General features: G+C 35.9%; 1 protein-coding gene across 5 annotated transcripts in view; it reads right to left on the minus strand.

Moving 5' to 3' along the window:
* GOLGA4 (golgin A4) overlaps nt 1–13,726 on the minus strand; it is an 87,596-nt gene that overhangs the window by 58,408 nt on the left and 15,462 nt on the right. For 3 of the 5 annotated variants that reach the window (XM_014562311.2, XM_014562310.2, XM_014562309.2), the window contains exons 3-6: nt 12,684–12,782; nt 6,864–6,929; nt 2,699–3,013; nt 143–190 (exon numbers count right to left, since the gene is read on the minus strand). In XM_014562311.2, the coding sequence (XP_014417797.2) occupies nt 143–190; nt 2,699–3,013; nt 6,864–6,929; nt 12,684–12,782 (528 nt within the window). The remainder of the gene's footprint in view (nt 1–142; nt 191–2,698; nt 3,014–6,863; nt 6,930–12,683; nt 12,783–13,726) is intronic. The other 2 variants (XM_006188344.2, XM_032459243.1) reach the window with 1 other exon arrangement.

The raw sequence follows: 13,726 nt of genomic DNA on the forward strand, positions 1-13,726 counted from the left end.
AAATCCTCAGTGGTAAAACAGGTTAAATATCTTGGTCATGAGAAGAATTATTAAAAGTGAGGGTTAGAACTGTCTTGTTGTAAGATCTTTTCTAATTTTATAATTATGTACGAATCAATATAACAGCCAATGAGTCACTTACTTGCAGTTTTTTCTTCTCTCTCTGAAGAGTTTGATAAGCTGTAACAAGCTAAAATAAAGAAAAGCCATTAATAGTATCAGTCATTCCTATATAAATGCAATCAATTATCCTAAATTCTGCTAAAACATCTCATTATGAAAGTCTGAAAATAAATCAAAAGAATCCTTTTATAGATAATTTGACCTAAATAGATGCATATGCAGTTGAAACTAAATAACATAGGAAATATATTTCTAAAAAACAAAAATGTAACTTGACTCAATAAATAAAGATATTAAATCTCCATTTGATTTTACTTTAAACACATACCTCTTTAAATTTCAGTACCTAATTCATAGGTGCAGATTAGAGACAACTTGCCTAAAGGCTACTCAAACCCATAGTCACAGATCAGTACCATCAGTAACAGTACCACCTAGAAGCCTGCTAGTAGCAGAAATTCTTGGGCCCCACCCCAGGAAAGGGAGGGAGGATGGAGAGACAGTAACGTGTGTTTTAACAAGCTCTCCAGTGATCTTCTGCTTTGGTTTATAATAGACCACATAACTGATCTCTAAAAGTTCCTCTGATTTTAGGACCTGTGACTATGGCTCTGTAAAAAGGAACTCATAGCCAACAGAGGAAAACTGGTATTTCAGGTCCTAAAGAGATGTTTAACCATTTAATCTAAATAGGATATTTAAACATTCAAGCAAAACTTGATGAAATTACAGACTAATAAATCTTCTTAAATCTGTAAATTATATAGCATCACTCATCAGAAGGCTAAGCACATGGCTCCAACGAATTATATGGACCCACTTTAGAAGCGCTGGTGGGCTCTGAAGAGACAGTCTGCAGCTTTAGGAGAGGCACTCCCCTATTCGGAGCCTTGCCATTTTCCTTGGAAGGCTGCTGTGTGCCCCTGAATTTGTCTGCTAATGTCCTGAGTCAAGAGGCAGGCAGCAATGGAAGGTGAGTCCAGAGATGAAGAATTAAAACACCAAAATTGTGCCTAAGGCCAGGATCCTCCCCTTCTGACTACCTTAAGACTGGACAGGAAAATGGTACTCAAAATGGGGAGTAAGTGGAAGAGTAACACAGGAATCAGACATCACTTACAGCACTACCATCCTAGGTACCCACAGCAGCAAGGAAAGGCAGAGACAAAGACTATGGGCTCTCTTCATCCCTAATAAGTCGACTTTACCTGAGGTAGTACAGAATAGTGAAAACAACCAGAAAGACCTAGAATTAAATACAGAGTCTGTCAAATGCTACCTATGTGACTATAAGCAGGTTATGTAATCTGTATGATTAAGTCTCTGTAAGTCTTTAATCTTATTCTACAAAATAGAGCTAATGAATATCTACCTTACAGAGATGGCACAAAATTAACTGGCACCATAAATATAAAATGCATGGTGTCTTGTACACTTAAATACTAACTATACTGCTGCCCCAGCTCCCAACTTAAAAGCCATGGGTAAGTCAGTGAAAATAATATAAATCTAAACAAACAAACAAATTCAGGACCATTATTAACTTTGATAGAAACAAAAAATTAAAATTTAAAAAAAAATTTTAAAGGAGAAAGTTGCCTGATGCTGCAAGTGCCTCATGAATACATGGCTTTAATGCCCTGTTTACAACTCTGGGTTCCAGCCAGCTGACAGGTTTTAGCCTAATAATTCCTCCCTATTTTGTCAGCACTTTAGAGTTGTAAGAAGATATTTTAAATATTTCATTTAGGAGTTTTTTGTTGTTTTTGGCTGCAGGGTAAAACTCCCCATATTTTAGCCATAACTGGAAATAGAAATTATAACTAACTTTATTCACTATCCTTGAACTTAATTATTAATTAAAATTAACTCTAATGCTGATTTATAAACTGTTAAGACAATAAAATATTACATATTATTAAAAAAAAAAAAAGTAAGCCACGGACAATTTGCTCCAGAAAGGCATTCCTGAGGAAAAAGTGCTTTAACTGCACAGGACATGGAGGGGAACTACCACAATTCAGCCCGAAAGGAAGGTGCTTCGTTCCTGAGGGACCAAAAGGAGGGATGGCACAGCACCACATCCCTTCTCCCAGACCAAACATGCTCAAGGGGGTTTGCAGTTAAAAGATTCACTTGAGGCAAATTTTAAACATTTGCACGAGAGTGAACCAGATGTGTCAGAGAATCAGACCATCTAAAACGTAAAAAGGGTCAGTAATAATGGAATCTGCTTGGCAGAAGAGGTCATTTTGGAGCCACAGCACTTAGAGAGGACAGATGATGGACTCTGCACTAGTCCAAGCAGCCTTGGAGAAGAGGGGCTGGGAGAGGAGAGGGGCACAGAATGTGAGAGCCGGATTACAGACAAAATTTTAGTAGAGTCTTGACAAAGGGCCTCTGTACCGCTGAAAGTCTTTAAATAGATATTGCCACAGACTACCCACCAGCAGTACCTGGCGTGGCTAGGGAATCAACAGTTCAGCCAAGTACAGGCATAAAAGCCATCCAGTAATATGAATTTGAGAACAAGGGGAGGAAATTTTCATACAGGCAAAAAAAGTCACTCTCCTACCTCAGAACATTTTCCTTTGTAGCCATTCAACCTCCGTTCCATTCTCCGCAACCACTGGATCAACTGCTCTTTGCTGAGACTGTCTAAACTCCCTAGTGAGTCTTCCGTCTCACTCTCCATGTCAGAGGGCGGATCAAAGGTGACAGCAGAAGAGTCCAGGTCAAGTCGATTCAGGGACTCTCGAGAAGATGTTCGTACTAAAGATTCTTTAGAAGACGATCTGAACAGAGATTCCTTTATTGGACTCCGGAACAAAGACTCCACCGAAGGCACCCGGAGTTGGAGCTTCTGTGCAAAAGACTGCATGTCAGCTGACTGCAACCAAAACACAATGAAACATGTGGGTTTAAATACATACTTATACATATTTACAATTTATTATTCTGTTATTCCCTATCACCAGTAATAATCTAGTAAAAGCTCTAACACATTCAATTTATATTCCTGATGTTTTACAAAATATACTGTTTTGTGAAAAACAAGAGACACTTGCTTATCTCTGAAAATGCACTGGACCTGGAGTCAGAGGACTGGGGTGTAGGTCCCAGGTCTGTCCGAGCAGTGGAATGACCTTCACTAGGTCACTTCCCTTCAGTTTGCAAAACTGTAAAAAAAAGAAGGAAGCCATACTTTCTCAGCTGACCTCACAGGCATGCTGTAAGATTTGTCCACTAAAATAAGATCCTTGGAGGCAGTGGCCATTTATACCATCAGTATTCACCCAGTGTCTCAAATGTGGGTACATACTGTGAAGTGTGAAGTATGTGGCTGAAATCAAGTGTGCTTTATCTGGAGTCTTCATGGAGGCGCTGATTCCTGACCACTCTTCTCAGGCAGAGAGTAATGTGCAGTGAACCCATTCTGTTCACCAAGTGAATGCCAGGAAGAGTTGACTAGTGATACCCAGCTCTGCTCTACTTAATCATTCTGTCTACCAGGAATAAGAATAAGCATTAAAAAATCACGGAGGACAGTTAGAAAGTCTGAGCTAGAGTCCCTCTGCACACATCAGTAATTCTGATACTACAAACAGTGATAAGCAAGAGCTGTTCTCTTAATTAATTAGAATAAAAATACATTATTTTGAACAATAACAGTGAAAAGTGATATAAGGCAATAACCTGTTCTAAGCTGCATTGTTTTTTTCAGGTGACAGCAGTCAGTACTTAAGAGGTGTTCCCTAGAACTCATTCTCCTTAGTGTGACAAGGTCACTGAAAGATCCCAATGCCAGGAAATGTTCAGGGGAGACTGAGGACATGTGTAGGCAAAGATTACAAGAAAACAAAAAGATTTTCTTTAGTATAAACCAGGCATACTTTACTCATAGGTTTTAGAGACTTAATAATAGTATTAGGTAAGGTGGGAGTTAAGAGGGGACAGTTTGTCCCACCTTCTTCATATGCACAGATTTATCACAGGATGTTCATAGCAGTAAAAACTGGAAACAATCCAATGTTCACCACTAGAGGTTACATTAAATAAACTACAATATATGTAAGGAGGTTCAAGACTACTAAATGGGAAAATTCAGTTGTAAAATAATACATATATTGTGAACTCACTTTGATTTAAAGTAATTACATATACTTTTCAATTTATATGTATGTTTTCACAAACACCCTTAGGATCAGGTTGTTAAGGACAAACACCAAAAGTTAACAGTGAGTGGGTCTGAGTGGTAAGATTTTTAGGTGATTTTATTTTCATTTTTATATTTTCCTGTACTTTCCAATTTTTTCCTTAATGTGTAAGTTTTACCTTTATATTGGGATGGGATGGAGAAAGTCTAAGGGAGAGGAGGGACCCTCATGCTCAAAAACTTAAAGAACTGCTTTACTGATATTCCATTACCAGCCACTTCAGACCCACGCAAAAAGTGCCTTTCAGCTCATACAGACCATCTTCTTGTAAACTGCCTCGGGACAAACAAGTGAGGCAAGTCTGAATAACACTAGAAATAGTTGTTATTTTAAGGTGAGCCAGAAGCTAATGAACAATCTCAAACACATGCATTTGCAGAAGTTGATAAACTTAGGAACAGCCACATCTACTCTGCTTGGGAGTAAGGTGTTTGAGTGTACTGATTCAGCCTGTGGGCTGCCAGGTGAGGCTGCCTGAGTTCAAATCCTGGTTCCACCATGATGTTCATGACCCAGACCAAGTTACTTAACCCCTCCATGAAATGGGGAAGATAAAAATAATAATACCACCACCTCATCTCTACAGTAAGAGGGTAATATTAGATCCTAGGTTCATCCTAAACTGCTAAAACACTAAAATTATGATCCAATAAAACTATTTCACAGCTTCTCAGATAAAGACGAATGCTCAAATACACCTGTTCTGCAAAACATATTTTTCTCTATTACATGGTGGCATATACTAATTATTTTCAAATATCTGAGGTTTATAAATCTGTCTTAGGTAAAATGTCAGTTATCCGCATTCCTTGGGAATTAATGAAAAGTCATTCTGATTGCTTGAATTTTATGTACTGTATGAAACAATTTAAAAGTTAACAAATTTTTCTGAAATATATACTACACTTCTCTGCCTTCTTAAATAAGGACAATGAGTAAGTCTTTCTAAAGACATCCCTGCCACAATCATCATGCTGTGTGTCAAAAACTATTGATTTACAGAAGATGTTCCGCCCAGCAGGAAGGGGGTTTCAGGCAGCTGTTGCTTCATTAACTCTTGGGCTTGCTTTTCGCCAGAGTTGTTGTCAACTCTGATCTCCTGCTGCTTTCAAGATGCCCAACCACAGTAAGCATTCTGCCCTCTCCGGGGACATACACTATTCCTAACTTGCTAACAACCACCTACAACCCACTTGTCAGAGAATTATTTAAAGGTAAACAGACTCTGAGTGAAACTGTCTCCTTGTTATGAGAATTAAATAAGATCATATACAGAAATTGCTTAACAATGCCTGACACAAAGTATATTCAATAAACATAATTTTATTATTTTTTAGGAATATATTTGCATTTTTTAAAACAAAGTTCAAAACCTTTAATGGGCTAACTTCCTGAATATCATCCATCCTCATGTTTCACCTTAATTAAAACTTAAATCTCTCTTGAATTTGGTTATAAAGCTGATTGTCATTAATTCTAGTTTTTGCATTCATAACTGTATTTAGACTTTTTGGATTATTCTATAATGGAAGAAAATAGGCATTCTAAACAATGTTCTTTAATAATATTCTTTCAGGATCACTGGATCTGTCCAGTCCCATTTAGACTGGTGCCTCCCAGTATTTTACCCCTACCTCAAGGCACTTAGAGAAAACAACGTCTTTGTAGAGGACTTAGGATTAATTGGGGACGCTGCTCCAGGCCAGAGTCAGCAGGCCCAGGTACTCGGACTATGCCCAGAATCTGGCCAGCCTCCTGAAAGGACTGAGGACCTCAGCTCACAAGTAACCTGTTCATGGAGTTTGGAAAGCTAGACAATACTTCAGAATGTTTAGTCCACGTGAATTAGTTCATAAGTCAGTTACTTCATAAATTACCTACAATCATCCTCCAAGTTCACAGAATTAGAAATGTTACTGCCCTACACTAGAGAGTGCTGAGAATAGCCAGGTTAATGATAATAATCATCAGTAAAGTCAAAGAAAACAAATGTTCATCTCAGACACTGCAATCATTACGATTTTTTTCATGAATTTTCTTTTTGAAAGGAGTCAAAGGAATGTCAAATGGACCCCACTCTCCAAATAACTTTTTAAAATCAAAGATAAACTAAATTTTCTAGTAGTAAAATCTTTTGCATTAAAACAAACTTTAATAAAATAAGTCCCATTTCCTCATATCCCCCTTCCAGAATACATAACTCAACATGTCTTTCAACATGACCTCCTCCATAATCTTTTACAACTATAAGTTTTGTTAAGTCTTTTTTTCCCAAAGTTTCTCTTTAGTGCCATTAGTTATTCAAATGAGTAATAATGGTATCTTATATGACTGGTATATATACATATATCACTTCCATTTAAAACTTTTTCCAAGAAACCATCAACGAGCCTGGATTTACCATACATATTGTATCAAATGTTTGGACATCACTGTTGCAATGTAAAGTCAAATGCTAACAATATAGAATGACCAACACTCTGAAATGACTTGCTATTTTTTTAAATAACATTAATAACAGACCTGAGGTGTTGTTGGTTCACTTTCATTAACACTGTCGGGAGATTTCGTGGCTTGGACAGACGCATTCTAAGAAAACAAAGAAACATCATAAAGAAAAGCAACAAAAAAACTAAAGTTTTAAAACTGTTAAGAACAAAGGCCAAGAACCAAAACCTGTTAGATACATTCATCTATTAAACAAAATTAGTAATTGTTCACTTATTAGAATGTTTCCATGCAAGGCAAAGCTAGTATGGTAAGTATTTTAGAAAATTCATTTTGCTATAGTATATGTAACTAAGTAGCAAAGATTAGTGTGTAGCAAAACTTATTTCAAGCTAATCACACACCTCTCCCAATTATAATGTCCTCAGCTTTTTCCTCCACAACAAAATTAATATCAAGGATTCAATTAACAAAACTCATTCAAGTAGAAAACTATCCAGGAAAAAGTAATGTCAACTGTTCCCTATAATTGAGCAATATTCAAATTAAAGTTATTTGGGCTAAGCCCTAAAAAATATCTTGGTAACAAGAAACAGAAATGCCTCATTCATTTGAAGCCAGAGTCCTAAATGAAACTGTAATGAAAATTTTCAGGAAAACTTATAATTAAAAATAATTTCTTCCATATGTGAAAGCTTTTTGTTTTGTTCTGTTGGTATGACAAATATTCTAAATTAAGCAACATTCTACTGATTACATCATACTGGGATGAACTCCATGGTAATGATGATATTCTGAGATCTAAAATTCTATCCTGCATTCATAATGCACGAAATGTCTAACTAAAATTAGAGCTATAGCAGTAGCTCATGATAAGATATCTTCCATGTTCTAAACAAAAGCATTCAACCAAATACTAGCCACTATGTTTCAGTAACTTGGTAGTTAAATAGTACATTTTCTCTGTGATTCTACAGCTCCACAACTTTACCAAGAAAGTCAAATATTTGATTTTTCTTATTTGTAAACACAAGTGGAGGAGGTGCTCAGTTTTGCAAAAGTGTTCTCAAATTTTTGAACTCTCATTAGGTATTTGATACTAAGAAATTATCAAACTTTAGGAGTGATAAATGTATTATGTTTGTATATTTTTAGTCTTTACCTTTAGAAATATATACCAAAATATTTAGATGAAATAAGATCTCTGAAATTTCTTTCAAATAAACCAGTGGTGATGCATAGTGGGAGTAGCTGTATATGTGGGAGGGTGGAAATGGTGTGGTTAGGGAAGTCGGGGTGGGGTAATAAGATGGCCATGAGTTATTAATTATTGACACTGGGTAATGAATTTGGGAGGAGGGGAGAGAAATCTTCCAGCACTATCATTACTATTTTCATTTTGTAATATGCTTGAATTTTTCCCTAATAAAGGTTTAAATACCTTCTCGCTTTAATACAAAGAGTTATCAAATTTATCAGTCCAAGATATTTCCTTAAAGTTATAGAGAGGAGAAAGGTTGGGGGAACATAGACACTAAATTTTATCTTTCTGTTCTCTGCCAGTTCAAAGAATTAGAAGTTGTACACATGGCCTATATTTGTGTAGCACCATAATCAGTGCTTTCCAGCCCTAAAAATATCCTATGCTACAAACTATAAAATAAAAAACATACTTTATCGAAATTAGCAAGTCTCTCTGCCAGGCAGTATACTGAAAGGTAATGGGCACTTACATTATGGAGAAAGGAAATAGAAAGGCTCCATAAAATATGTAGGTTGGGAAGAAGAGTGGCAAGAGAGTCCATATTCTATTTTAAGTAAATTACTTGGCACATGACTGTAGTCCATATGAAAAAAGCTATTCTACAATTGTGTGAAATATCACCTTACCAAACAAACAGCGCACCATTTAAAAACTTCCCCTCCCTGCATCTATATTTCAATTTATTTGTTATACTATATATCTAAATAAATGCAGGACAGCTAAGCAAAGTATTGACCTCTGTTACCAAGTAAATTTAAGTTAGGAATCTCTAGAAGCAAAATTACAGATGTGTCACTTCCTATGATGCCTTCTCTACTCCTGCCCAACAAAATCTTACTCATCTCTCAACTTTCAAATGCGTTGTATTTTGTGAAGCTTTACAAGGCTGGCCTGAAGGACTAACAAATTTCCTATGCCTGTATTTTCTTCTATGAAGCCTTAATTCCTTTGTATTGTTAAGTGTATGTTGACATCTTTGTCTCCATAGTAAACTAGAAACCCTGGGAGGGCAGGAACTCTACATTTTGCCTGACTGGCAGTAGAGGCTCAGTAATTGCTTGTTCAATCCTTATGCAGTTACTTCCTTCAGTGTGAGAAGACTTCAAGGCCTTTCCCCAGAGAGAAGCCTAAAGAACTCGCTCCACAGTCACCAATACTTTCTTCTGGAGGCAATTCTTAGATAATAGGAAAAAGTTTCTAAAGTACATTTAATTTAAAAGCATACACAGGTTCCCTGCCAGATTTGTCTTCAGTTACGTTTTGTTCAATCTTTCAACAAACATTTTTGACTGCTAAGTACTCAAGGATATAGCAATTTTTAGAATTTGGGATAAAGAGATAACATTTTTCAAAAAAACTGAATTAAGGAAAAGTCAGCAGCTGGTGAGATAAAGTAATGAATTGGATTCTCACTAAATTTTATTTTATTATAGGATATGCCATAGTTTTCCTTTGTTATGTGAGAAATGTTTTTTATCTGAACAAAACAAAACTTAAATAAGATTAACACAGACTTTCAGCCTACTTAAATTATTTTAAATAGTTCTAAAGACTCCATTTTTTTTTAAAGTTTTTATTTGTATTTTATTATTCACTTTACGTCATATTGGCGAACACAAACACCTAGTTAAAAAAATTTTCCCCTTGAATTAGTCATTTTTCATATGGTGTATTTCAAAGGTGTTGAAGGTCACGAGAGGGGGAGGTAATGTTTAGTCTAGGCCCCCTAATTTCCTGGAAGTGAAGTTCTTAAAGTAGTCTGTGAATATAGTGATACCTACTCCTTGGCCTCCTTTCTTCCTTTATCCCTTTTCTATCACTCTTCTTTAAATTCTGACTCTGCACTGGAGAATGTGCAGGTTATTTCCTCAGGATAACCTCTCATAGCTGTTTAAGAGACATTTTTTTCCCAGTTTCATTGAGATATAATTGGCAAACAGCACTGCATAAATGAAAGGTGTACAGTGTAGTGGTTTAACTTACATATGTTATAAAATGATTACCACAGTGAGTTTAGTTACATCCATCATCTAGCATAGATGCAAAAAAAGAAAAAGAAGAAAAAATGTTTTTGTCCTTGTGATGAGAACTCTTAGGATCGGATCTCTTAACAAATTTCAGATAAACCACAGAGCCACATTAACCACAGTCATCATGTTGTACATCATATCCCCAGCACCTACTTATAACTGGAGGTTTGTACCTTTTGACCACCTTTATCTAATTCCTTTTTTGACCCTCACCCTCTACCTCTGGTAACCACCAATATGATCCCCCTTTTTCTATGAGTTTTGTTTGTTTATGATTCCACATGGAAGTGAGATCATACAGTATTTGTCTCTCTCCGTCTTATTTCACTTATCACTATGCCCTCAAAATCCATCCATGTCATCCCAATGGCAAGATTTCCTTCTTTTTTACGGCTAAACAGTATTCTGTTGTGTACATATATTCTATATCTCTTTATCCTTTCACTTGTTGATGAACAGTAAGGGTGTTTCCCTGTCTTGGCTATTGTGAACAATGCTGCTATGAATGTGGGGGTGCAGATATCTCTTTGACATAGTGTTTCCATTTCGTTCAGGTATATTCCCAAAAGTGGAATCACTGGATCATATGATAGTTCTATTTTTAATTTTTTCAGGAACCTCCATGCTGTTTTCCATAGTGGCTACCAATTTACAACCCCACCAACAGGGCACAGGGGTTCACTTTTCTTCAGCATCCTTGCTAGCATTTGTTATCATTTGCCTTTTAAATATAGCCATTCTGACAGTCATGAAGTGATATCTCACTGTGGTTTTGCTTTGCAGTTCCCTTATGATTAGTGATGTTGAGCACCTTTCCTTGTACCTCTTGACCATTCATATGTCTTCTTTGGAAAAATGTCTGTTTGCTTCCTTTGCCCAATTTTAATTGGATTATTATTATTATTTTGCTATTGAATTATATTAGATCTTTATATATTTTGGCTATTAGCCCCTTATCAGATAATATGATTTGCAAACATTTTCTCCCATTCAGTAGGTAGCCCTTTCATTCAGTTGATGGTTTCCTTTGCTGTGCAGAAGCTTTTTAGTTTGATGTAGTCACTCTTGTTTATTTTTTTATTTTATTTTTTTAACATTTTTTATTGATTTATAATCATTTTACAATGTTGTGTCAAATTCCAGTGTTCAGCACAATTTTTCAGTCATTCATGGACATATACACACTCATTGTCACATTTTTTTCTCTGTGAGTTATCATAACATTTTGTGTATATTTCCCTGTGCTATACAGTGTAATCTTGTTTATCTATTCTACAATTTTGAAATCCCAGTCTATCCCTTCCCACCCTCCATCCCCCTGGTAACCACAAGTCTGTATTCTCTGTCTGTGAGTCTATTTCTGTCCTGTATTTACGCTTTGTTTTTGTTTGTTTGTTTGTTTTTGTTTTAAAGACTCCATTTTTTAATTATTAGTATTGTTCACAACAAGATAGGTACTCAATACAAATTATTTTATGTACTTATGAAAGTAGGCCTAGGAGAAGCTCTCTCTCTCTCTTTTTTTTTTTTTTTTTTTTTGTTTCTATTACTACTACATGAAATGTAATATCATTTTATGCTTTTAAAGTAAGTTGGTAAGTTATCTCTAACGGGGACCACTATCTCCCCCTCAAACCAGTTTTGAAAATAGTGAGGTGTTACCTGTAGCCAGAACTAAGGAGAGACCACAATCCCTGAGATCCAAGCTAAGGCATCACTAGAACCCTGAGCTGCTTTCTGTTCTACAACTAAGTTTAGGATGTAATACAGGATTGCTACTGGCCATATGCAGGCCAAATCTTTACTGGTTGCATGGATAAGAACAGAAATGTTCTAATTTCATCACACCAGCTGCTTAACAAATTAAACCAATTCTCACTGTTTAAAAAAACCTCAATCCCAGTTCAGTCAACGTCCATTCTAGCACCAAAAGGTATCCTTACTGGGCAATGAAACATCTCTAAGTTTTAGTTTGCTAAATTAAGAACTTAGATACCTTGGGGAAAAAGTCTATTTTCCCAAAATGAAATTATGTACAAGACTCAAAATTGTATGAATTTAGTCAGTTGAAAAATAAAGAGGTAATTACTTCCTTCCAAACATTTAATACATAGAAAACTGGTACACTCCCAAAATAAGATGCAATTATTGGCTATAGCAGACTCCACCTACCTATGCAATGTTGTTTCATTATGGATTTACATACAAGGACTTTTTTTCCCTAAAAATGTGAGTCACATCGTAAAATATCCTTGGCCTCTTACCAACAGTAGAACAGATTCCTAGCAATGCATACTTTTTTCAGTTAATGAGCAAACACTCCCTAGGGAGAAAACAGAGTTTACGCCAAGTGAAGGTATTCCTCACTACATTAATGAAAACAGTGTTATTTTGCTGCTGTTAAAAAGCCACCAAAAAAACACACCAGCCATCAGAATTCAGCAATTTACTCTCTGATTTTTTAAGAGCAAGGTTAGCAAAAGGGCACTGAAGATGCTTTGAGAGATAGTGAGTGGCAAGCAACGTGAGATTTGCTTCTAGAATTACCAAATTATTTCACTTCCCCACAAAGGGAATGCAGAGAGCGGTGGAAGGACTCACCACACTGTCAGTCTGTGTTTTAGGCTGCTTGGAGGAATCCAAAGCAAAGATAGTATACTCAGAGAGAAAAGCAGGTTCTGCTATCATCCCGGCTAGTAGCTGTCTCATTCAATGTAATAAGCAGAGGTATAAAAATAAAACAAATGATGAAAAACAAATCATAAGGGCACGTTGCAAAGTGTTCTCACCACACACCACACACAACACATAAAGGCCTTGTGCTACCACCACTGCCGCCACCATCGCTCCACCCACAGAAATAGTAAGTTGCTGGTCAGGTAGGAAGGGAGATGAGCTGTTTGAGTTCTCAAAACCCAACTTTAAACAACTTGCTTATAGGCATACAAATGATATATGCAAAGGCACCACAGCACACAGCATGTCTGGCAATTCAGTATAAGAGTCTATACCAATAAGAACAATGCATGGTAAAGAATACAAAGCTTTAGTATGACAAATAGCAAGCCAATCGTATTTACACATTCAAAAAGGTAGCATGGAAATTTATAGGGAGGATAAAACACATAAAAGTTTAATTAGTCTTTTAGTTGTACTTATGTACAGTATAGTTTTCTCCAATACATACAGAAGAAATTTTAGAAACTGAAGTTTACAGTAAGTTTTAAGGATAAATGCTATTATATTAATTCTTTTGATAAATAGTGTTCTGTGCTTCCATTTTCTTTCAGAAACTATATACTACACATCAAAATACTATCATGAATTAGATGTATAAGAAATTATAACTAAAAAGAACTTTTTGATGGAGGTGGTTACACAAATATACACATGTAATAAAACTGCATAAAATTCCACATGTGCGCGGCATGTAAAACACATGAAATCTGATCAAGGTCTGTGGATGTCACAGAGTTTACCGATGTTAATTTCCATGTTTTGATAGGTACTATAGTTACTTTACAAGATGTTACTTTTGGGAGAAACTGGGTAAATGGTACACAGAGCCCCCCTAAAAAGAAATTTTGTAATCTCCCATGAATCTTATTTTAAAATAAAAACTTTCAAAAACAAACCTTTTGATA

This window comes from Camelus ferus, chromosome 17 (assembly GCF_009834535.1).
Source record: "Camelus ferus isolate YT-003-E chromosome 17, BCGSAC_Cfer_1.0, whole genome shotgun sequence".
NCBI lineage: Eukaryota > Metazoa > Chordata > Mammalia > Artiodactyla > Camelidae > Camelus > Camelus ferus.